Source organism: Candidozyma duobushaemuli (genome assembly GCF_002926085.2).
Source record: "Candidozyma duobushaemuli strain B09383 chromosome Unknown A_B09383, whole genome shotgun sequence".
Taxonomy (NCBI): domain Eukaryota; kingdom Fungi; phylum Ascomycota; class Pichiomycetes; order Serinales; family Metschnikowiaceae; genus Candidozyma; species Candidozyma duobushaemuli.
The window spans coordinates 2,165,491-2,186,585 of NW_020289901.1; the positions used below are offsets into that span (position 1 = coordinate 2,165,491).

Sequence of the window (21,095 nt, forward strand, 5' to 3'; positions counted from 1 at the left end):
AATCCCTCTACATCCCACACTGGCTTTTTTTTCTTTTTGGTCGCCTGCTCGGACATGCGGCTGGGCTTGCCAGATCTCGCAGATCTGACACCACAATGCACAATGAGCAAATGGTCTTAAACTCTCCACGATCTGCAAAACAAACTCCTCTATAATCGCTAGAGTTTGTTATCTTCGACTAATAGCCGATGGGACCGTCTAACAGCCTGCAGCAATACCTCTTTTTCTCCAGTGGTCGCTCACACCTTCCCATGCATCACCCACTCTCTTTATGGCGTTCATCGCCGTCAAAGCTCCAGACTCGTAGAGTGTATGGTTACGCAGCTCTAGCTGTTTGACCACTCCGGGATCAGACTGATCAAACATTTCGACATCTTCAACCATGACAAACTCTGGAATAAGTTGGTGGTGCAATCTAGGGTACAGGATGGTCTGGAGTAGCGGAAGCTTCTCATAAATGGAGCGAACAATAGCTTGGAGGACGGCGGTCACAATACGAGACCCGCCAGCGGCGCCAATGAGCATGAAAAACTCCCCATTTTTCTTGATGATGGTAGGTGTCGTCAGAGACAATGGACGCTTTCCTGGGCCGATAAAGTTGTATATGGAAGGAGTCAAGTTGAAAGCATTGCTGGTGCCAGGCATGGAAAAGTCGTCCATCTCATCGTTGAGAATTACGCCTGTTTCGTTGTCATAAACCAGCGAGCCAAAGATCAAGTTGACCGTGGTCGTCATCGAAACAGCGCCACCGTTGGCGTCTACCACCAGGAAATGCGAGGTGCCCTTGGGCTCAGTAAGCTGAAACTTTGGTTCATAGTGGTCCCACAAAAAAGTCGTGTTGTCGGAGTACTTTCCCTGCTTCAAGAGATTTTGCACCCATTCCTGCGACGAAAAACGCAGGACAAGACCCTGGAAAAATGTCGCGTTGTGGTCGCCCAAATTGGACCGCACACTAGCGGTCCATTTCATGGCCTCTAAAAGTCTGTGCGCAGAAAGACCAATGTCTGGTGCCAGTTTCTCCAAAACAGAATAAAAGTTGAGACCTGCAATCAATGCAAGTCCGGAAGAAACGCCTCCTGTTGTGGCTAGTTCGAAATTATCTCCCTCAGCGTCGAACTTGTACCGAAGCGCTTTCTCTATCTCAGGCTTGTAGGCGGCAAAATCGTCTGGGGTAACCACACCTCCACACTCACTGGCGCGCAGGGACAATCTGGGTGCAATAGGTCCATGAGGGTCGTAGAAAATGGCACTGGATCCGTTTTTGGCAATGAGTTCTAACGTGTTAGCGTACGTTGGACGGGTAATCCAGTCGCCAGTGTCCACAATTTTGCCGTCATTTTTAAAGATAAAATCCCATTTGTCTTTAAGAAGTGGCACTCTCTGCAAAAGATCCTTGTGAATGCGGTGCAATGACGAGATCCAGATTTCCTCGGCGGCCCAACCGTTTCTGTTGAGCTCAACCACAGGTTCGATCAACTCGGCCCAAGAGAAATTGCCCGAGCCGTGAGATTTGTGTAGCTCAAAAAGACCTGCCAATTCGCCAGGAACCGCGACTGCTAAACCGCCAAACTGAGCCAAAAGCGGGAAGTGTTCATACATGAACTTGTGGGCCTTCAGCGGCGCTGTTTCTCTGGCGTCAATGCTGATCGTTTCGTCATCTTTCCATGAAACTATGAAAGCACCTCCACCAATACCTGATGAGTGGGAGTTTATCAGACCGAGACAGAGCGCCACAGTCACGGCAGCATCAGCAGCGTTTCCGTTTTTCTCAAGAATTCTTGCCCCATCTTCGAGCAAATTTCCACATCCAGGGCTACCATGGCCTTCTCGCCTTTTTTGAGGTATTCCGCCAGTGGATCTAGACTAGGGTGACCGATCTTGTCGCCGACAGGGTCATCTAGAATACGAGGTTGCAGTGGGACATGCGGATCCGGAACAGCAAAAAACACGAGGGCGATGAGTGTCAGAACTGCTACTGCTTTAAGCACGAATGCCCATTTTCGAAAATCTGGCTTCTGGAAGCATATTCCGTCTTCTCCAGAAAAGACATGGTGGTAGAGATAAGAAGCGATAACGTCAAGTGCGGTTCAGTGTGCACTCACTATGGATGTATGTCGTACAAGATTTACGTTCTAGAACCGATATGGTGAAGGGAGGAGTTGATTGAGAGCATTATAGGGCAAATGAAACATAATTGAATGTCTCTAAGAAAACCCCGGCATGACCTGTGAATGTTAGGTGTTTCTTGCAGCTCGCGAAATGGTTGCAAAACCGTTGACGCAGTGGCTTAAAACGGAAATGGACTCCTACTACATTGACTAAAAGAGGTGTCATTTCAAGGGGCGAATATTATCGATGACGCAAAAACAAATTTTTCATTGAGGGTCTTGTTTCCCTCCTTGTAGAGAAATGCAACATCGTTCATTAACTGTAGCAAATACTACCACGGAGACTGAGACAGTCCCTTAGCTAATGTTCAAAATTGGAGGTGGTGAAATTTCAGTACAAAAAAGTCTAGCCGAGACCAGTTTAGAAGTCTATTGGATCCAGAATCATCATAAACGCTGGAGCCTAATGCAACCCCACATTAACTGGCGCGCTCTATATCATCGACACCATTGCTATCTCGAAGCCGAAAATCCTAAAATCGTGACATTCAAGCAACTTCAGTTGAATTCCAGTTAGAAGCACTAAACCGCCTCACAATTTCTCCTCCGTTTTCGCAAATAGTCTCGAAGCTTATTCTGCTGCACAACCGTCCTGCCTGAGTCCATCGCACCATCTCCAGACTCCCTCACAACCACTTCTTCATCATGGGAGACCCGCCAGAGTTCCTGCCACTCAACTCCGTGCGTAGTCACGAAGACGATAAGTTGGTCAATTCGATCCTACCGTCGTACCACATGTTTCAAGCCACAATACGAAGGAAGATGGTGCCACAAGAGGAGAATTTCAAAGAGGACCCTCCCACTTACGAGATGTCGCCACTTCATTCTGCTGGCATAACCCCGATTCCCTCGGGCATTCAGTCACCACAAAGTGAAGGCGCCTTCAATGCTTTCCCATTCCCGATCCAGGATTCTGAGGATGATGATGAGACATTCAACCAGAGAAGTGCGGATTTATGGGAACAAACGGTCCTAGCAAATGTCCACAAGCTCGACCAGTTGAGCGAGAAGAACCCAGCTTCGAAGAACTTGAATGTTGAAGTTCACATCACGAGCGCTGTCTGTCAAAAGGGTGTAAAGCCCAACATCATCGATATCTCGGACTACGAGTTCAAGCAAGGCGACTTCATCCATGGATACATTACTATCCAGAACACATCCACGGAGCCTATTCCTTTTGATATGGTCTACGTTGTTTTGGAGGGCGAATTGGCCGTGGTACAGGCAAACCGAGGTCCCGGGGAACCCTTTTACCAACCTACAGTATTCAAGTTCCTCAATATGTTGGATCTTTTTGCCTCGTGGTCCTACGCTAATATTGATAGACTTGCCACAGACAATGGTGACCCTCATGATTGGTGTTACGGTGAAACTGATCCCTACGATAACACCGTGCTTTCCATAGACGTCAAAAGGCTTTTTCAACCCGGGGTCACATACAAACGCTTCTTCTCCTTCAGACTTCCTGAAAAGCTCCTAGACGACAACTGTGAAATCCACAGCTTAGACGTTCATTGCCAACCTCCTCCAAGTGTTGGAAACCCAAGAAGTCTTAACGTTTACGCTCGGACGAAGCCTGAGGTGAATGACCAAAAGCTCAAAGATTTCTCTCTAATAGACACTTTTGCAAGCTACAAAGTGGCCGCCAGAGTTATTGGACGAGCATCCCAATACCTTAATCGAGTTAACAAGGATAGGTATATTCTTGCTGCCGACGTTAACCTACCGTTTAGGGTAATTCCATTTTCCGCTCGACCAGACTACCGAGAACAGTGGGATCAGCAAGTAAGAGCCCTGTTCAAGGCTTTTGTGGAGCTGGTTGAAGAAAAGATCAAGTATGGCAAGCAAGTATTGCGCTCGCGGGACGACGCAAACTCGTTGAAAAGTATCTCCAACTCCAGCTCCACTTCATTACCCAACAATCTTACCCCAATATCATCGGCTTTACATCCTGTGAGACTGGGCCTGGATCAGGAAAAGCTCAGGCAGCTTTACCGGGTCTCCGAGTCGATGACAGGCAAAAGTACCTCGGTGAAAGTGAACGACTCGGCGGTATATCTGCATTTGAGTCCATTTAAAAAGAAGAGCTTCACAGGCTCCTCGAAGGTGCTCGGAGTTTTGTCGTTATCGACCCCAAAAACGGAATATGCCATTTCCTATGTCCCACCTCCACGGTTCAGGAACCCAATGCAAAACTACGAGACAAAGGTTCGCATACCGTTAGACTTGACCTACTCGTTCGAGAAGTCTGCTACCAATCAAATTCCCCCGGAGCCAAAGAAGATAAGCTGCGAGTTGGTAGTTTTGACTGCTCGCTCCAAGAAACATTTTATTCCCGTTGAGATGAATCACGATATGTGCTTCCGTGAACAGGTAGTAGATGATCTCAACTTGAAGAATCACGGTGACGAGTACGACAATCTAGACTCCATCGTCATACGTCCGTTCAACGACTATTACAACACCATTGTCAAACTCATCAAGAAGATTGGCTTCGAGAGCGATGAGTTCAGAGTAGAGACACAGCTCTTCAAAGACATCAAGAGTTTGGCAATGCTACAGACAAAAATTATAAACTTGGTGGTTCCCGATATATCCATTGGTTCCAGTACAGACAAGAGCAGAGGTGTCTATGAGCTGCCGGCCAGTGTCCCTTGGGTACAAGCCGATTCATCTCACTCGCAGTATAATATCTACACAAAGAATATCGAGCTTCTTCTCGATGTGAATAGCTGCCATATGAAGGGAACGAGTCCTCCTCCACCAGGAAAGTCCGCTTTTGACTATATCTGTCTTGTCCCAGATTTCCAACAGTGTCTTATGGTCCGTTTCTACTACTTCCGTATTTCTGTGAAGTATGGAAATGGCCTTGTGCAACTGGTAAATGTACCAGTAGCTGTTAACTGCTAATGTATATAGGTTATCGCATATTTGGCTGCAAATTCTACGCATCATGTATGGCATACAAGATTTAAGCATCGAGCTCACCAACTAGAAACCACAAGTCTTCAGCATGAAAATTGAGGAGATTTCTCCAGAGGACAGAGTGATCTCTGAATGGGAAAGAAGACGGTATAAACCCAAGCCAGGTGAGCCCGAGTTGCCTCCTCACCTTTCAGATCTAGCACACAAGTCCACCGATGAGGTTTTGAAGGAAATCAACCGTTTACCATTTTTCATGACCGAATTGGACGAGACAGACGGAGAGGGTGGACAAAATGCTAGCTTGGAAGCTTTGAAAACTTTGGCATATGATGGTGAGCCCCATGAGGTGGCTACCAACTTCAAGAACCAAGGTAACGAGTGCTACAAAGCTAAGCAATACAAAAATGCTGTTCAGTACTACACTCAGGGACTTGATGTGGAATGCAATGACGATAAGGTCAATAGTGCATTGCTTGTCAACAGAGCTGCTTGCAATCTTGAATTGAAGAATTACCGTATGTGCATCGAAGACTGCAAGAAGGTGCTTCTTAAGGATGAGAACAATATTAAGGCATGTTATAGAGCAGGACGTGCATTTTTTGCAGTCAACCGTTTCGATGAAGCAAAGCAGGTGCTTCAATACGGATTGACTAAAGACCCTGAAAACCTTTCCATGAAGGATGTGTTGAAGAAGATCGACGAGAAGGAGAACCAGATCAAAGCTGCTATTGAGCGTAAAGAGAAGGAAACACAGCTCAAGCAACAGCAGGAACTTGTTTTGGCTAGCGCCATCACGCTAAGAAAAATTGAAATCATTAAGTCATCTAGACCTGCTGAGCTTCTAGAAGATACAAAGATTCGTCTTGAGGACCCATTAGATTACGAGTCACAGCTTATCATTCCCGCCATGATCCTCTATCCCACAACCGATGAATTTGACTTTGTCGCCGAAGTCGGAGAACTCTCGACGCCTGCGGAGGTTTTGGAGATTGTCTTGCAAAGACCTCAGGAATGGTTCGAGGACCCTGGACATAAAAATTTCACTCTCAAGAGCTTGGAGTGCTACATGGAGACAGTTAGTGGAGGTTTGGTCAAGGTAGGTAAAAAAGCGCCAGTTAATAAGGCATTGATGGCAGAGCAAGCGAAGGCTCCGCTTTTCGACAATGGCTTGAGGCTCTACGTTGTGCCAAAGCAAGAATCAGCAGTCTGGTTGGGCAATTGGAACAGGGAGGTTGCATTGGCTAAGCGCCAAATGTGATGCAGCATTAACATTATAAAATTATTTTTTGTCGCCGGATGTAGACTCAAACACCTCGTCCATGCGTAAGTCCGAGACTTCGCCGAAGATCTCGGCAGGGTTGAGTTTGTGGTTACTCTGGATAAGCTTCTGGAGTTCTGGAGTATTGGCCCAGTTTTTGAAGTATTTCTGTTTTCTTAAAGATTCGTCATCAGAGGGAATTTCGGGAAGTGCATCTCCTCTTATAGCAGGGCTTCCAGAAACGCCCACTCTAACTGGCGTCTTTGTGGATCTACCACTGGGTCTTATTGGTGTTCTCTTTTCCTCTACCTTAGGCTTCTCCTTAGCACGCTCTCTCACAAAACGGCCCCTAGCTGCTTCGGGCAAAGGTTGGGCGTTGCCAACTGCAGCTCTTCTTCTAGAAAGGCCGACGGATTCGGTCTCGCCCAATTTGCGGATCTTGCTAGAAGTCCTAGCCTCATCTCTTGATGGCAGCGGTTCTCTTTTCACGGGACTGGGAGCTCTCCTCCTTGGTGGGGACCTTCTGTTTGGTTGCAAACTCTTTTTTGAATCATTATTATCAGTGCCCAGTGGGGGCAATGCAACCTTATTTGCGGCAAGCTCATTCATTCTCATTCTCCTTTCCTTCAACTCAATGCGCTCCTTTTCGGCATCGGTATCCAAAAATCGTTTGATTGGTGAAGGGTTTTTGATTCTTGTCTTGACTGGGTTGAATTGAGGAGGCTGTTGTGGATTTAGCGTTGTCGTAAGAAACTTATTTTGGGAACGTTTCTCCTTTCCTAGTTTTTGTGCTGATTTAGTTGAACCAATCGACGAAGGTGCCATTTGGAGTCCTTCTGAGAGTTTGGTCCCACCAGGGGTCGATGCCGACGCAGATGTTGCAACTGAATACCTTCCAGGCTCGTCGCCACTCAATTCACCATTTCCATATCGTGTTGGGGATCTCGAACTTGGTGCACTTGATAATTGCGGTACTTTATCTGGAGAAGTTCTCCGAGAAGCTCTCAAGGGAGACCCTTGCTGAACGGTAGGTGTTTTTCGAGGAGAGATGGTGCTTTTCTGGAATGCCTTGACGGGAGATCTACTCCTGGATCTTGGCTTACGTTCACTCGTTGACAAACGGGGTGGGCCGTGCTGTGGAGAGCCGAGATTTGTAGTTCGAGAACTTTGCGAGCTCCCGGGCTTGCTTCTAGACCTCATCGATGCAGCATATAACGGGGAGCTGTGCTTCGAGGGTGACCTGGAGGAAGCCGGTCTAGATAATTTGGTTTTAATCTCCGAATCTTGAAGAATTGAGTCGGGATTTTTGATGGGTTCAGCAAGAGATGATTTGGCATTTGCTGGCTTGGAAAGGCTCTTTGTTGAAGCTGCATCTCTTCTGTCATTTGTGATGTCGACAGGAATTTTCGAGGGTCTCACGGATGGCTGATTTTCCGCCTGAGTCAATGCCAGATTGACAGTCGGTAACGACTTATCAGATTCCTCGACCTTTACCTTGATGGATTGTCGTTTGTTGGACAGGTAAGAAATTGGTTCTCTGGAAGGTAGCGACACAAATACAGACGCACGTTTGGAGACACGGTTGGTAACTGAGGGCGCTGCTTTCGCTGTCAGTATGGATCCGCTGTCACGAGAGCGCATCTCATCGCTTTCTTGCTTGATTCTGACGTAGTTTTTGCCGCTAGATCTCCTCGAATATCCCAGAGAATTCTTCTTTGACTGACCAGGTGACTGTACCGCTTGCTCAGACTGGCCCATGGAAACCTTGCCCGCAAAGCTCTTACGGATGGCACTGCTGATCGCCTGGAAAGATGTATCGCTGACCTCTGAATCTGAGTCTTCGACCTTCACACGTACTGACTTCTGCTCCTTTGGTGGTTCCTCGAGTTGATTTGGCTTGTCAGAAGTCAATTGAGCCGGACTGGTCGGTTGTCCCTGATGTTCAATCTGTTCTTGTGATATGTTTTCATTTTCCGGTTCTTCTCTTATCTCTAGCTTGCTGATTCTTCGCAGAAGATTTGGCAGAGATGCACCCACAGGGGTCTCTTCTGGAATAATCGTGCCACTGGGTATCTGATCTGGGAAGTTTGCCTTGCCATTGATTTCCTTGGGGTCAAAGGTATTGGAGTGATTCTCGTCACCCTCATCCTCTTCCTCTTCCACGCTTGGCTCTTCTTCGTCGACATCGGCCTCGGCTCTAGTGGGCTCCTTCTTCACAGGTTGAACTATAGAGGCTCTTCTCGTCCCCTTTTTTTCGTTCTCCTTTAGCTCGTCTCGAACCTCAGACCTAATAGCCTCTGCTAGCAGTAGTGTATTCTCGAACCTCTCAGTCTTCACCGTTGTCAAGTCTGGAGTAGCGGACCCGCCAGCACTCCATAGTCGTGATGAGGACTCGTCCATGCTTGACTCAACCGGAACTGACTCTAGCTTCGTCGACTCCATATACTCCACGTGCAGAAGTACCTTTTCCTTGTCCCCGTTGTTCAAAAGATCAATGAAGGAGTTCAAATCGGAAGCCAACGGACTGATCAGCTCTTGCATCGAAGCCACACCATCATGGGTTTTTTGCACGCCATGGTGGAGCTCTGAAGCGTTGAAACGAGATGAGCCAGGGAATAACGGTTTTCGTTTCCGTCGTGCAGCCTCCGTGGCCCACAAACACGAGCTCATGAGGCAACAGTAGCAGTGGTTATTATGGTGAGGCGCGTAGTGCGAAGAAGCATCAAGACTGAGACCACAGACGAGGTTCAATCTGGGCGGAAATTTTTGGAATTGAACAATGAGAGATAAAGATTTTTTTTCCTTCTACTTTGGTTTTTTCGTCTGTGTTTTCTTTTTTTTTTTTCAATTTTGATAGAATCAATGGTCATCTCGACTGTAGGGGTCTTGAGTCTGACTGTTGCAAGGTGACTCAAGACTCACTCAGGTATACTGCGAGACAGTAGTATAATTCGTGACTGGCCAGGTTTTCAAGAATAAAGCTATTTATAGTCTGAATCTAAGACTAGAGATTCTTTCAAAGGTAGTGCTGCAGACCTCCAATCAGCCACTATTCGTTGTGACCCATTGCAATAACACTCTCTTCTTTCAGAACAGGAACCTTCTTTCTTACACTACACATTTTTTCAGTACAAGCATGCAGCTCATAGACCAAATTCCCAACATGACGGCCAACCTACAACTCAATTCTTTACCCCAACTCCATGCCATACTTTTTTTGAGACACCCTCCAAAAAGTGACCCCATTCCTTTGGGGCCGTTGATCTCCGATTCGACCAGACGCCACTAAACCAGATAGAGTTTGTGCCCTGTGTATGATCGTCTTCTCCACAACCGCAGAGGTCACTACCCATGAAACGGAGAAACCCATAAAGCTTATATGAAGCAACATTGAACGATTTGAAGAGAGACTTTTTGACTGCCTCACAATTTGTAGAGGTGCAGCGGCGGTGTTTCAAGAGGTCTAGTGAGCCCAGGAATCCGCAGAGGCCCCCGCTGCGGCACAAAGGCGGGGTGCCATACGAAGATCGAAAGATTTTAGAAAAAGTTCAACCCACTACTCGCCGAATCGTGGCCGTCTCTTTCTTTTGATAACAAATGCACCCTTCTTCGGCCGTGGCGTTGGAAACGGTGTGATTGGTCTCTTGGTTGCAAAAAGCCGTTTGAACCAAGACATGGCGCGCAGCTTGTGCATTTGGGCGTGCCAGATTCCTGCCACTTCTCGTAAACGAGATCTCGAGATGCCACAAAGCGGCGAAAAGGGGGAAGGGATTTTTGTGAATTTTTGAGTTTTCAACTGGTTCAAAAAGCCAAATGTGAAGATTCTGAAAAGAAATATTAGGCGTTGATGTAAATCTGTCGCAGGCTGTAACAGGGATGCACCATCGATTACTGCACCTCCACTTCGAAAGTCCGTCTCCGTGGAATATAAAACAAAAGTACATCACATGAAACGAAAAACCCAAAACACGGCTTCCCTAGATCCTTCCTCTACGACTGACCATTAACAAAATCCCTTTCCTTTGTTCCGTCACCAAAGTAACCCCTCTAACGGGCTCCCTATTGTTAGTGCGCCCGGCTGCAACATGAGACTTCTGAAACAGGCATGGGTATATAAGCAGTACGTCCTGCTCTCGACAAAGTTCCCTTCTTTATTTCAAACTTTTTTTGCTTTTCTTTCAAAAGCCTGGTCTTGGGATTTGTTGTTTGCCTTTGATTGCTAAGGCATCTTCCTCTCTGAACGGCACTCCGTGGGCCGGCTGTGCTTCCGCTTGACACATTTCCTGCGCCGTGTACTCCACATTCGAGCCCGCAGGCATCTCGGTTTTATCCCTCAGCAACCACTACACGGCTTCTTCCAAGGGCGCATATTTCAGGGCATTTAAACCATTTAAACACGTAAGTCCCTCCCGCTGCGCCAAAAAGTCCTAGATCTCCTCGTCCCATGGGCCTTTTCAACAAGTCATCGAGACATGGCTCATCTCCTGTGAACAACAGCGCCTCGTGGTCCCATACTTCGCTGAGGTCTTCAAACTCGTTTTCTTCCGATGATTCGCCTTCCAAGGCCAGACCACAGCCGTTGGTCTCTCCAGCGTACGAAGAGGTGCCCATGTGGAACATCCTCCCCTCATACCAACTTTACGAGACCACCTTCTCCCAACACGTGGAGCCCACTTCCGACGATAATCTTCATGATCCGCCCATCTACGAGATCGCATCGGGGCCCTCTTCCTCAGAGGAGGGGACTCACGACGGGGACTACTTTCTGCAGCCTGCCGACAGAGGCGTGTTCACGAGATGGGAGAATAGTGTTTTGGGAAACACCCACAAGCTCAAGAAATTACTGAGCATAGCACCACATCACGCAGAGAGTTTACGCATAGATATAAAACTCACAAGAAAGCCTTGTCAGATTGGCGTTGCTCCTGACGTTATAGATGCCACCAAGATGGAGTTCTCCCAGGGTGACTCCATCCATGGTTTTGTGACCATCCAAAACGTGTCGAAGCAGGCTTTTTCCTACGAAATGTTTTCCGTGCTTTTTGAAGGCAGAGTGTCTGTCAATGGAGAGGATCCAAGTAAACAAGCGGTCTTCTACAAGTTTCTCAATATGCTCGACTACAAGGCAGCATGGACGCCAGCGTACTTCGTGGGTGATACCTCGCAGACCACAGAAATTGACCCTGTGGACGGCTCAAATTTGATGCTCCTGAGCGACAAAAAGTTTGTTCCTGGCGTGATCTACAAAAAGTTCTTCGATTTCACTATTCCCGAGAAGCTTCTCGAATCCGCCTGCGAGATTCATGATCTCCCCTGTCATTGTGAACTTCTTCCGTCAATTGGTCTCGACAGAGAACAGTTCTTGCAAAGTTTGCGTAAGCTTCGTGAAAAATCGGCCGCTTCCCCAAAGCCAGCGAAACCTTCTTTTGGTATTGGAACTCCTCCTGAACCTTCAGCTACACTTAAGAAGCCACTTCCCACTTCTTTGAACCGCAAACCTACTCCAAAGAACTTGCGTGTCAAAGACTTTTCGTTTCCTGACACTTCTGTGAGTTACTGTGTGGAAGCTAGGATCTTCGGAAGACTTTCATTATACAACAAGGACGCCACTAAAGACAAAGATGAATTTATCATCTTGAAAGACTCCAACTATCCTGTAAGAGTCATTCCCAAAAACACAGGTATCAGAACTGTGGAACATGAAAGAGCCGCTCAGCACTACTACGATCTGTTTGTTCGTGAGGTAAAGGCGTGCATCGAGATTGGAAGGTCCTTGGATGGTAAGAGTGACAACCTTGCAAGAAGACCATCAGTTTTGAAGAACAAACAGCTTTATACCAGAGAGAGCTTTGAAGATGTCACTGCCAGAGCCCAGGAGAGTCTGATGTACGAGATTTTCTTGCCGTTCAAGAAGAAATCGCTCACACAGCCTGCTAAAGTTATTGGTATGCTCTGTGCAAAAACTCCCAAAAATGAGTATGTGGTGAGGTACCAGCCCCCTTATACTTACCAGCCATACACGAAGCTGAACGTCGCATTGGGTCGGAACTTCACTGTGCCTCTTGACTTGACGTTTCTGTTTGTTGAGAACAGCGGTGTGAACCCAAAAACTCATAACCCGCCCGATATTCGAAGTGTCGGCGTGGAGCTTGTTCTCTGTACTTACCGTTCACGTAAGTACCCTATTCCCGTCGAATTTACAAAGCATATGCAATTCCGGAACAAGCCATCCAGCGACTCTCTCGAGACCTACGTTATGCAGCCCTTTTCCACTTATTTGGCTGAATTGTCGAAGTTAACTGAGCGCTACACCCACCAGGAGCTCAACCTAGACAACCAGATGGTGATGGACATCAAGTGTCTTGCCAACATTCTGACCAAATACAACAGCTTTAAAGTTGACAATGTCAAGTGCGATGTCCAGGGAAGTTGGAAAAGTGCTGACACCAAGGGAATGAAGTTCCAGAAGAAAATTGGTGTTTCGATCAACCTTGATGGCCTCTTCAACAAGGAGGTCAACAGGCTGTCCGACGATATTCTGTCCGAGGCTGTCTGCCTAGTGCCTACTTTTCAAGAATGTATTGTGGGTAGATACTACTACTTGAGTCTTCAAGTCAAGCTTCTGAACAATGATAGTCTCACTATCAAGGTTCCCTTGAGGATACAGAACTAGCCTGCCAGAGAAATTTGGATTAATGATTATTTATACGCGACCATGAATCGAAAACTTTTATAGAAAGATTGTTTTTGAAAAAAAAGTAATTTTGATACCGTAAGCTTTGACTTGTGGCACCATAGTAAAAGTGGCTGCGAACCCGTGGCCACACAACAAACACTCCACAATTGAAAACAGACGATGACGAGGCAATATATTTAATAATTTTCCAGATTGTCACCTTCCAGATCAGTCATATATTTGGATTACAAGTTCCCTCTTCGACACCCTCTTGTCACTCTCCAACTGCCTGTCTAGATTAGATAAGCCTGCACTTCTTATCCTCACTTCCCCACGTCTCCCAACATCAGCTATTCCTTAAAGCTACACTACTATGGACTACACAACCAACGAAGCTAAGGAAAGCTTCTGTGATGTATATGATGGGGCATCCGTTGTGAACTTTGTCTTTTCGCTCCTCATTACAGGAGGTATCTTCGTGTCTTACTTGCCACAATACTACAGAATCTATAAGAAGCAAACCTCCGAGGGCCTTAGTGTGAGCTTCTTGCTCTTGGGCTCGTGTCTGTCGATCTTTACTTTCACCAACATTATCATGATATCGTCTAGAGCACGCTACTGTTGCCGCATAGGCGCTTTGACCTTGTTCAACTGTCTCAACTCACAGTTGAACCTTATCCAGATTGGACTTCAGTGTACCTGTGCAATCATGATTCTAGTGCTTGTCATTGTGTTCACCAGAGGTTCATTGAAACAGGACCGTGACGAGTTCAAGAGAATCATTCACGTTGGAAGGCTTGTGCTCTTGCATGGAATTGCACTGGTGATTCAAATTATCGTTGCCTTCACTACCAACAGATCGATTTTGCTTTATTTGGCACAATTGAATGGTCTTATGTCGACCTTACTCACCGTCATCAAGTATGTGCCACAGATTGTCACGACTTACAACCTCAAGCATCCTGGAACCTTGTCAATTGGTATGATGTGCATTCAAACTCCTGGTGGTTTTATCTTTACTGCCACATTGTTCTTTACCAAGGGTTCCCACTGGAGCTCTTGGGTGTCGTACTTAGTAGCAGCTTTGTTGCAGGGAACATTGTTGTTGCTTTGTATCTACTATGAGTACGTTGATAAGTCGTCTAGCGAAGAGGAGCAAAGAGCTGTCGAGAGAATCATTGAGGAGAACAGAGAACAGCCGGAAGAAACAACGCCCTTGGTGTAATCGAAGCACAGGTCGCTTATGTTGAAAGTATGGTGACGGCGACCCCGTTAAAAACAAGGCTTGCAGGAATTGCATAATCAGGTGAGATGTCTCCAAATGATTTAAACATCACGGTCTTTACTTAAGCAGAAACTTGAAACTGTCTCTGTCTCTTTCGTTATCCGGTAGGGTGCAAAATAGTGCCATTTCCTGCACCTAGTCCAACACAATCATTTGAGCCCATTTGCCCGATAACGGCCGAAATTGCACAGTGTCGAGCTAATGTGTCTCGTAACTAGTATTCCTTCTTGGCAGTTGTTCCGGCTGTCGTAACGCCTTTCTTAAAACATAGTCGGAAGGGTCGTGATGATCACAAAAAGTCCAGGTCTACCTGCCGCGCTCATATTCCCTGCCTGAAAATTTTTACCTTCAACCAACCTCCTTTCTAAAGCAATGATTAGAACTGTTGGATCCCTTCGTGTCGGCACGTTGCGTCTTGGCGCCAGCCTTATGTCTAAGGCTCGCCCTGCCTTCAGAACCTACGCTGCCTTTGACCGTTCCAAGCCTCACGTCAACATCGGTACCATCGGCCACGTTGACCACGGTAAGACCACTTTGACCGCTGCTATTACCAAGGTTTTGGCTTCCAAGGGTGGTGCCAGTTTCTTGGACTACGGTTCCATTGACAGAGCCCCTGAGGAGAGGGCCAGAGGTATCACTATTTCCACTGCCCACGTTGAGTACCAGACTGATAAGAGACACTACGCCCACGTCGACTGTCCTGGTCACGCTGATTACATCAAGAACATGATTACCGGTGCCGCCCAGATGGACGGTGCCATTATTGTTGTTGCTGCTTCCGATGGTCAGATGCCTCAGACCAGAGAGCACCTTTTGTTGGCCAGACAGGTTGGTGTCCAGAACTTGGTCGTTTTCGTTAACAAGGTTGACACCATTGACGACCCTGAAATGTTGGAATTGGTTGAAATGGAAATGAGAGACTTGTTGACTACCTACGGTTTCGATGGTGATGAGACTCCTGTTATCATGGGTTCTGCTTTGTGTGCCTTGGAAAACAAACAGCCAGAGATCGGTGAGCAAGCCATCATGAAGTTGTTGGACGCCGTTGACGAGTACATTCCAACCCCACAGCGTGACTTGGAGCAGCCTTTCTTGATGCCTGTTGAGGATGTCTTCTCTATCTCCGGTAGAGGTACTGTTGTCACCGGTAGAGTTGAGAGAGGTGCCTTGAAGAAGGGTGAGGAGATTGAGATTGTTGGTAACTTTGACAAGACCTTCAAGGCTACTGTTACTGGTATTGAGATGTTCAAGAAGGAGTTGGACGCCGCCATGGCTGGTGACAACGCTGGTATCTTGTTGAGAGGTGTCAAGAGAGACGAGATTACCCGTGGTGACGTTTTGGCTAAGCCAGGTACCGTCACTCCTCACACCAAGATTTTGGCCTCCTTGTACGTTTTGACCAAGGAAGAGGGTGGTCGTCACAACCCATTCGCTGAGAACTACAGACCTCAGTTGTTCCTTAGAACCACCAACGTCACTGGTACCATGAAGTTCCCAGATGGCGAGGAGGACCGCTCCCGTATGGTGAACCCAGGTGACAACGTTGAGATGGTCATTGAGTTGGGTAGAAAGGCTCCAATTGAGTTGAACCAGCGTTTCAACCTCAGAGAGGGTGGTAAGACCATTGCCACTGGTTTGGTGACAAGAATTATTGAGTAAATGTCGCCAGTAGTTCTTGGTTTGTAAATAGTGAACGGTTGAATAAAATTATTCAAGTATCAACATTTCGTCAGTAGTGCGCATCTTCTCCACAACATATCTCGATCCATCGTACATACTGAAGATTAAAGAACGCCAAATACGCGGTCCAACATAGCCATATGCTCCTGCCAGCTCTAGACGTGGAGCTGTATGTTGGTTTCAGGCCCTATGAATTGACAAAAGACCGCGTGGAACTCTATTCGAATCAGCGACGCCTTTTGATCTCGAAGAAGCAGGTAACAGTGATCCATGGTATTGTGCTATCAAAAAAGCTTGTATACGAAGAGGATGTCATAGCTGCTGCCTATACAACATTTCGAGCGAATCGCCAGAAATCAGAGTCGACAAGTTCGTTAGATGATGTGGAGGCTTTAGCAGTTTGTCTATCCAAGGCGGCATATATATACTACCCTGGAGGACAATACTACGTGGTGAGTTTCCCTTTCACATTGAAAAGAGCTTTTCCGTTTGAATCGGGTCTTATCCTAGAAAGAGAGCAGGATTCGCTTTCGAAATTGCCCACATCCAGTCAGTACCATGGGTACCGCTTCTTCACGCTTGTGGACCCAATTGGCGACTTCCGTGTGGTCACAACATCATCGACATCTGTTGTGACTTCCCAGGAGAATTTGGTCTACTTTCCCAAACTAGGCATCAATAAAACGAGGTCTCTATGTGCTACTTTCAGTCCGAGAAACAATACTGTCACGATATATCACATAAAGGCTTCGACGAGACACGCTGTTGTGGGGGTTCTAGCATGAGGAAGCGCAAAAATCATGCTCTTTCTACGCCTAACCCTTCCAAGAAGTTGGAGGACGACATCTTGCATGAATTTAATCACCCTTTCTCGGGTTCGACATCACAGAACATGGAAAAGAAGCGCACAAGCACTCTTCTATCCGGTGTGTCTTCAATTGGCCGTATGGGCTCAGAATCGGGATTCTCCGAAAGCGGGAAAGTTACCAACAATGTGGAGTTCTCCGGTCTTCGAAAGGATATGATTCTCACGAAAGCTGATTCAATCACTGTATCGGCCAAGAAAGATCATATTACAACCACGGGCCTCTATTATCAGGATGAAGAGGCTATCGTCATCTCCAACAAAGTGTCCAAGGAGACTCAAATTCTCATATACAAGCTGCAAAGTGGCTACATATCCCAGCATGAGTCTTCAGTCACTCTTAATTGTCTTCATGCTATCCCTCTTGAGCACAGCAGATTCCCAGGCTGGCTTCTTGTCCTCAAAGATGAACTGTCGCTTCAATTGGTTCACCCCTTCTTGGATATTACTGCACCTGTCGTTGACCTTTCGTCCAGTTACCCAGCGATGTCTCGGATAAGTAGCTCGAACGACAACATCGTCGTACTCGTTGCAAATAACGAGGAGACACATACTGTAAGATTGGTTCTCGAGCCGTCTAATCATTTTGTGGCCACCTGTCTCAAAATATGGAGATATCTTTCTGGTTCAAAAATTAACGAGCACGTCTGGGTGTTCTGGCGCTCAGCTTTGACGCTTGATGATCAACTGGATGAATGGAACGCTTACGTGATCATGATCCTCTCGTTGGTCTACCCCTTCGATAGTGGCGAGATTGAGGTCAGCAGCAATCCAATAACGGACCTTCTTCCTTTGGCGAAGAAGCATCATGAATACTTCGATTTTGATTACTCATTGCAGGAGCTTCTATCCTACATTGTGGTTGCACTTCACTTAATTTATGAAGAATTGAAGCTTGACACACTTGCGAAGCGAAATCTTGAAAAATTGGGATTACTTCTTACACAACTCACAACGTGGATGGGATGGCTGGACCAGTGGACAACATTTTACATGGTGGATTCCAGTATGATTGATAGGACTACAAAGCTTTTACTGACGGTTCTCCTCTACAATCCTCCAAACTTATTTGAGAGCCTCGCGTCAATATTCGACAGCAAGCGTTCTCGGTATCCTAAATTCTCACAGTTGGTGGAAGAGGGTGACAGTATTAATATGACCATGACCCCAAGAACACACATAGTTCTTCGCATTTTTGAGCTAATGGTCTCTCATGAACCAGCTAGAGCAGTTATAAAAGCCTTATCTGGCTTTGGTATCACACCAAATGACTTGGAATCTTACCCTCTCGGAATAAGCATACCTATCAAAGAGTGCCTCCTTCAATGTCAGCAAGACCCTGACCTATCCTGGGGTAGTGACATTCTCAGACTTATTGGTAGAAGTGATTTGACGGTGACATTGGAAGACCAAGACGAACTCATTCACAGCAACGGTAACGGCCCATTGAGCGTCAAAAACCTCAAATCCAATGAAATCAAGAGCTCAGAGGCTATTGTATCTGAGATTTTGGAACCGTCGAAAAGGAAGGTAGACCATTCTCAATCCGGATCGGAAAGATCACAGATCACAGATTTGATTTTCGACCAGGATAGAAGATTCTATGAGATCCTTAACCTTCTCAATCAGACTAAGGTGCAGAGTACAACTTTGGTTGTGGATGAGAATCAAAACGAATACGATTCAACGCTTCTTAAAAGAGAAGTTGCGTCATTGGTGGCTCTTCGTACATTGACACTTCCGCTAGGCAGAGCAGCCCTTAACTACGAGGAGTGTAAGCCAATGTTTACCGAAAAGTTTCCAATTCCTGATCTTAACTTGAGTACGATAATAGCCCCTTCAATGTCCACCATTGTGCTCAATAAAGATCTGATATTTCATAAACTCTATGATTGGGGCTCGTTTCATAATGGTGCTTCGTCAGGTCTCAGTATCAGCCGGAAGTGTGAAGGCATTACCGGAAGTTGGGCCTTTTACAACAAGCCGTCCGAAAACTTTGCGCAACACGCTGGTTTTCTACTTGGGCTTGGATTAAATGGTCATTTAAAGAAGTTGGAGGAATGGCATATCTATAACTATCTTGGTCCAAAGCATCCGCTCACCAGTATAGGTCTCTTAATTGGTATGGCTGCAAGTTTGAAGGGGTCTATGGATAACAAACTCACCAAAGTTTTGTCGGTGCATGCCGTGGCTCTCTTACCTCAGGGCGCCAATGACTTGAATGTTCCCATCACCGTTCAGTCTGCTGGTTTGATTGGTATCGGTCTTTTATACCTCGAGACACAACATAGAAGAATGAGTGATATCTTATTGTCACAAGTGAGCGGAGCAGTGTCTCATATTGAACACGATGAGGAGTTCGAAGGGTACATGCTTGCGGCAGGATTGGCTTTGGGTTTTATCAACTTGGGCAAAGGTGACACCTTGAGAGGTGTCAACGATACACACGTGGTGGACAAGCTTCTTTCGCTCTCCACATCTATGAGAGACTCTCAGTCAGAGCTTGAGCTGGATAAATCTGGATCCGCTGCTATCATGGCGTTGGCTTTTATGTACTTGCGAACAGAGAATCAGATCATAGCCAGGAAGCTTGAAGTACCCGATTCAGAACACCTTCTTGACTACGTGCGGCCAGATTTGCTTCTATTGAGAACAGTTGCAAAGAATGTGATTTTATGGGACCAGATAAGGGCCACCACGCAATGGGTCGATTCGCAAATCCCGAGGTTTTAAGAGTGAGGCATAATTTCAACAACATTGAAAGTCTAGACAGCGACCAGGTTGGCTATTTCAACGTTTTGGCAGGTGCCTGCTTGGCTATGACTTTGAAGTACGCCTCATCCCAAAACTTGAGTGCCAGGACAACCCTACTTGACTACCTCGATAAGTTCATGGTCATCACAGAAACTGCAGCAGTAAATTACGACGAGCAAGTTGCTCTCAATTGTGCCAGTCAGATCCAGAATGTTCTTGCGCTTGCAGTAGCTGTGGTGATGGCTGGGAGTGGAGACTTAGAGGTTTTTCGTCGGTTGAGAGTGCTTCATGGCCGAATCAGTAAGACACATCAGTACGGGAACCATATGGCCGTAAATATGGCCCTTGGGCTCTTGTTCATGGGAGGCGGCCAATACGCTTTTGCAGACTCTAATTTTGCCGTGGCGACTTTGTTCACAGCGCTCTACCCAATCTTCCCTGCCGAATCGAACGAGTTTGAGGTACATCTTCAGGCGTTGCGCCATTTCTGGGCATTATCTGTGGAGCCCAAGTGTCTCATTATCCGAGATGTTGCGGACGGACGGCCGGTCAAACTTCCAGTTACCATCGTTATGAAGGATGGATCTAAAAGAGAGAGCACAGCACCACAGCTTCTTCCACGCATTGAGCACATTGCGTCAATTGAGGTTAAAGCGCCGGAATATTTCAACGTGAAGATGGACTTTCTGGTGTCTTCGGAGTACATGGACCAATTTCGAGAGTCTCTCACGCTCTTCGTCTACAAGAAGTGCAATTACGAGCTTCTCAAAACCACCGTCACCACTCTCCTCAAGAACGAAAGCAAGGCTTTGCAGATAGCAAATAAAGAGGTGGCCGTGAACAAGGAGCTTGCGAGTCTCCTTGACGTCCAGCTTCTAAGCCCACTTACCCAGTTTGAGAAACAAATCTACCTTTACGAAAGCGGCGTGGAGCACCTGAGCGACCCGAACAAATCGGGACTCAGCATGTTCAACATGATCGCCAACAAGATTGACCTTCATCTCATGGCGACCCAGCCACGCGACGTTCAAGATCTCCTCAGTCTTAAGCTACTTTTCGCCTACACTGATCATGTGCTAGACGACGACATGCATTTTGTCAGTCTACAGTTTGTCGAGCAGCTTAAGCAGCAGCTCTGGGACGTCCTGGCCGCGGACGCATAACGTCAAAAATAATATTTAGACTTGCAGGTCCACCACCGTGCTAGTCTCGAGCCACCATCGTATCCATGTCACCCTGAATAGTTGTTTTTCTTAATCACCGCCGTTGGCCCATTGTTTGCAGTGAGGCCTTTCTGGGCTGCTGTTCCTGGCCGATAAAAAATGCGACCCATTACGCTTCTGGGAAGCTGATAGGCGCGAACAAGGCTGTAGCCTTGGCTCCTCGGAGGATCGCATTCCTGGAAAATCGCACTGCGGAGGTATGGGAGACATACAAAAGGTCCCGCGTCTGAGTTGTCTCAATTTTGAGGACTGTTTTTGTGA

At 46.7% G+C, this 21,095-nt stretch overlaps 8 protein-coding genes across 8 annotated transcripts; 6 read left to right on the top strand and 2 right to left on the bottom strand. All coding sequences in view use genetic code 12, as the record gives it.

The window, feature by feature from the left end:
* Window positions 1-198: 198 nt before the first annotated feature.
* CIS2 (gamma-glutamyltransferase) lies at window positions 199-1,924 on the bottom strand (the record flags this gene model as incomplete). The annotated part of the gene is made up of 2 exons (XM_025479560.1): window positions 199-1,863; window positions 1,907-1,924. 2 exons carry the CDS (start codon window positions 1,922-1,924, stop codon window positions 199-201), a joined length of 1,683 nt encoding a protein of 560 aa, XP_025339033.1.
* An 889-nt stretch (window positions 1,925-2,813) lies between these two features.
* Window positions 2,814-5,078, top strand: CXQ87_001011 (uncharacterized protein; the record flags this gene model as incomplete). The annotated part of the gene is made up of 1 exon (XM_025479561.1): window positions 2,814-5,078. The coding sequence occupies one exon, from the start codon at window positions 2,814-2,816 to the stop codon at window positions 5,076-5,078; it is 2,265 nt and encodes a 754-aa protein (XP_025339034.1).
* A 103-nt stretch (window positions 5,079-5,181) lies between these two features.
* On the top strand, window positions 5,182-6,351 carry CNS1 (HSP70/90 family co-chaperone; the record flags this gene model as incomplete). Its single annotated transcript, XM_025479562.1, has 1 exon — window positions 5,182-6,351. One exon carries the CDS (start codon window positions 5,182-5,184, stop codon window positions 6,349-6,351), a length of 1,170 nt encoding a protein of 389 aa, XP_025339035.1.
* A 21-nt stretch (window positions 6,352-6,372) lies between these two features.
* On the bottom strand, window positions 6,373-9,021 carry CXQ87_001013 (uncharacterized protein; the record flags this gene model as incomplete). The annotated part of the gene is made up of 1 exon (XM_025479563.1): window positions 6,373-9,021. The coding sequence occupies one exon, from the start codon at window positions 9,019-9,021 to the stop codon at window positions 6,373-6,375; it is 2,649 nt and encodes an 882-aa protein (XP_025339036.1).
* Window positions 9,022-10,795: 1,774 nt separating this feature from the next.
* CXQ87_001014 (uncharacterized protein) lies at window positions 10,796-13,024 on the top strand (the record flags this gene model as incomplete). The annotated part of the gene is made up of 1 exon (XM_025479564.1): window positions 10,796-13,024. One exon carries the CDS (start codon window positions 10,796-10,798, stop codon window positions 13,022-13,024), a length of 2,229 nt encoding a protein of 742 aa, XP_025339037.1.
* A 376-nt stretch (window positions 13,025-13,400) lies between these two features.
* On the top strand, window positions 13,401-14,252 carry CXQ87_001015 (uncharacterized protein; the record flags this gene model as incomplete). The annotated part of the gene is made up of 1 exon (XM_025479565.1): window positions 13,401-14,252. One exon carries the CDS (start codon window positions 13,401-13,403, stop codon window positions 14,250-14,252), a length of 852 nt encoding a protein of 283 aa, XP_025339038.1.
* Window positions 14,253-14,684: 432 nt separating this feature from the next.
* Window positions 14,685-15,971, top strand: TUF1 (translation elongation factor Tu; the record flags this gene model as incomplete). The annotated part of the gene is made up of 1 exon (XM_025479566.1): window positions 14,685-15,971. One exon carries the CDS (start codon window positions 14,685-14,687, stop codon window positions 15,969-15,971), a length of 1,287 nt encoding a protein of 428 aa, XP_025339039.1.
* A 161-nt stretch (window positions 15,972-16,132) lies between these two features.
* Window positions 16,133-20,774, top strand: APC1 (anaphase promoting complex subunit 1; the record flags this gene model as incomplete). Its single annotated transcript, XM_025479567.1, has 3 exons — window positions 16,133-16,680; window positions 16,773-19,563; window positions 19,584-20,774. The coding sequence occupies 3 exons, from the start codon at window positions 16,133-16,135 to the stop codon at window positions 20,772-20,774; spliced, it is 4,530 nt and encodes a 1,509-aa protein (XP_025339040.1).
* Between the last annotated feature and the right edge of the window lie 321 nt (window positions 20,775-21,095).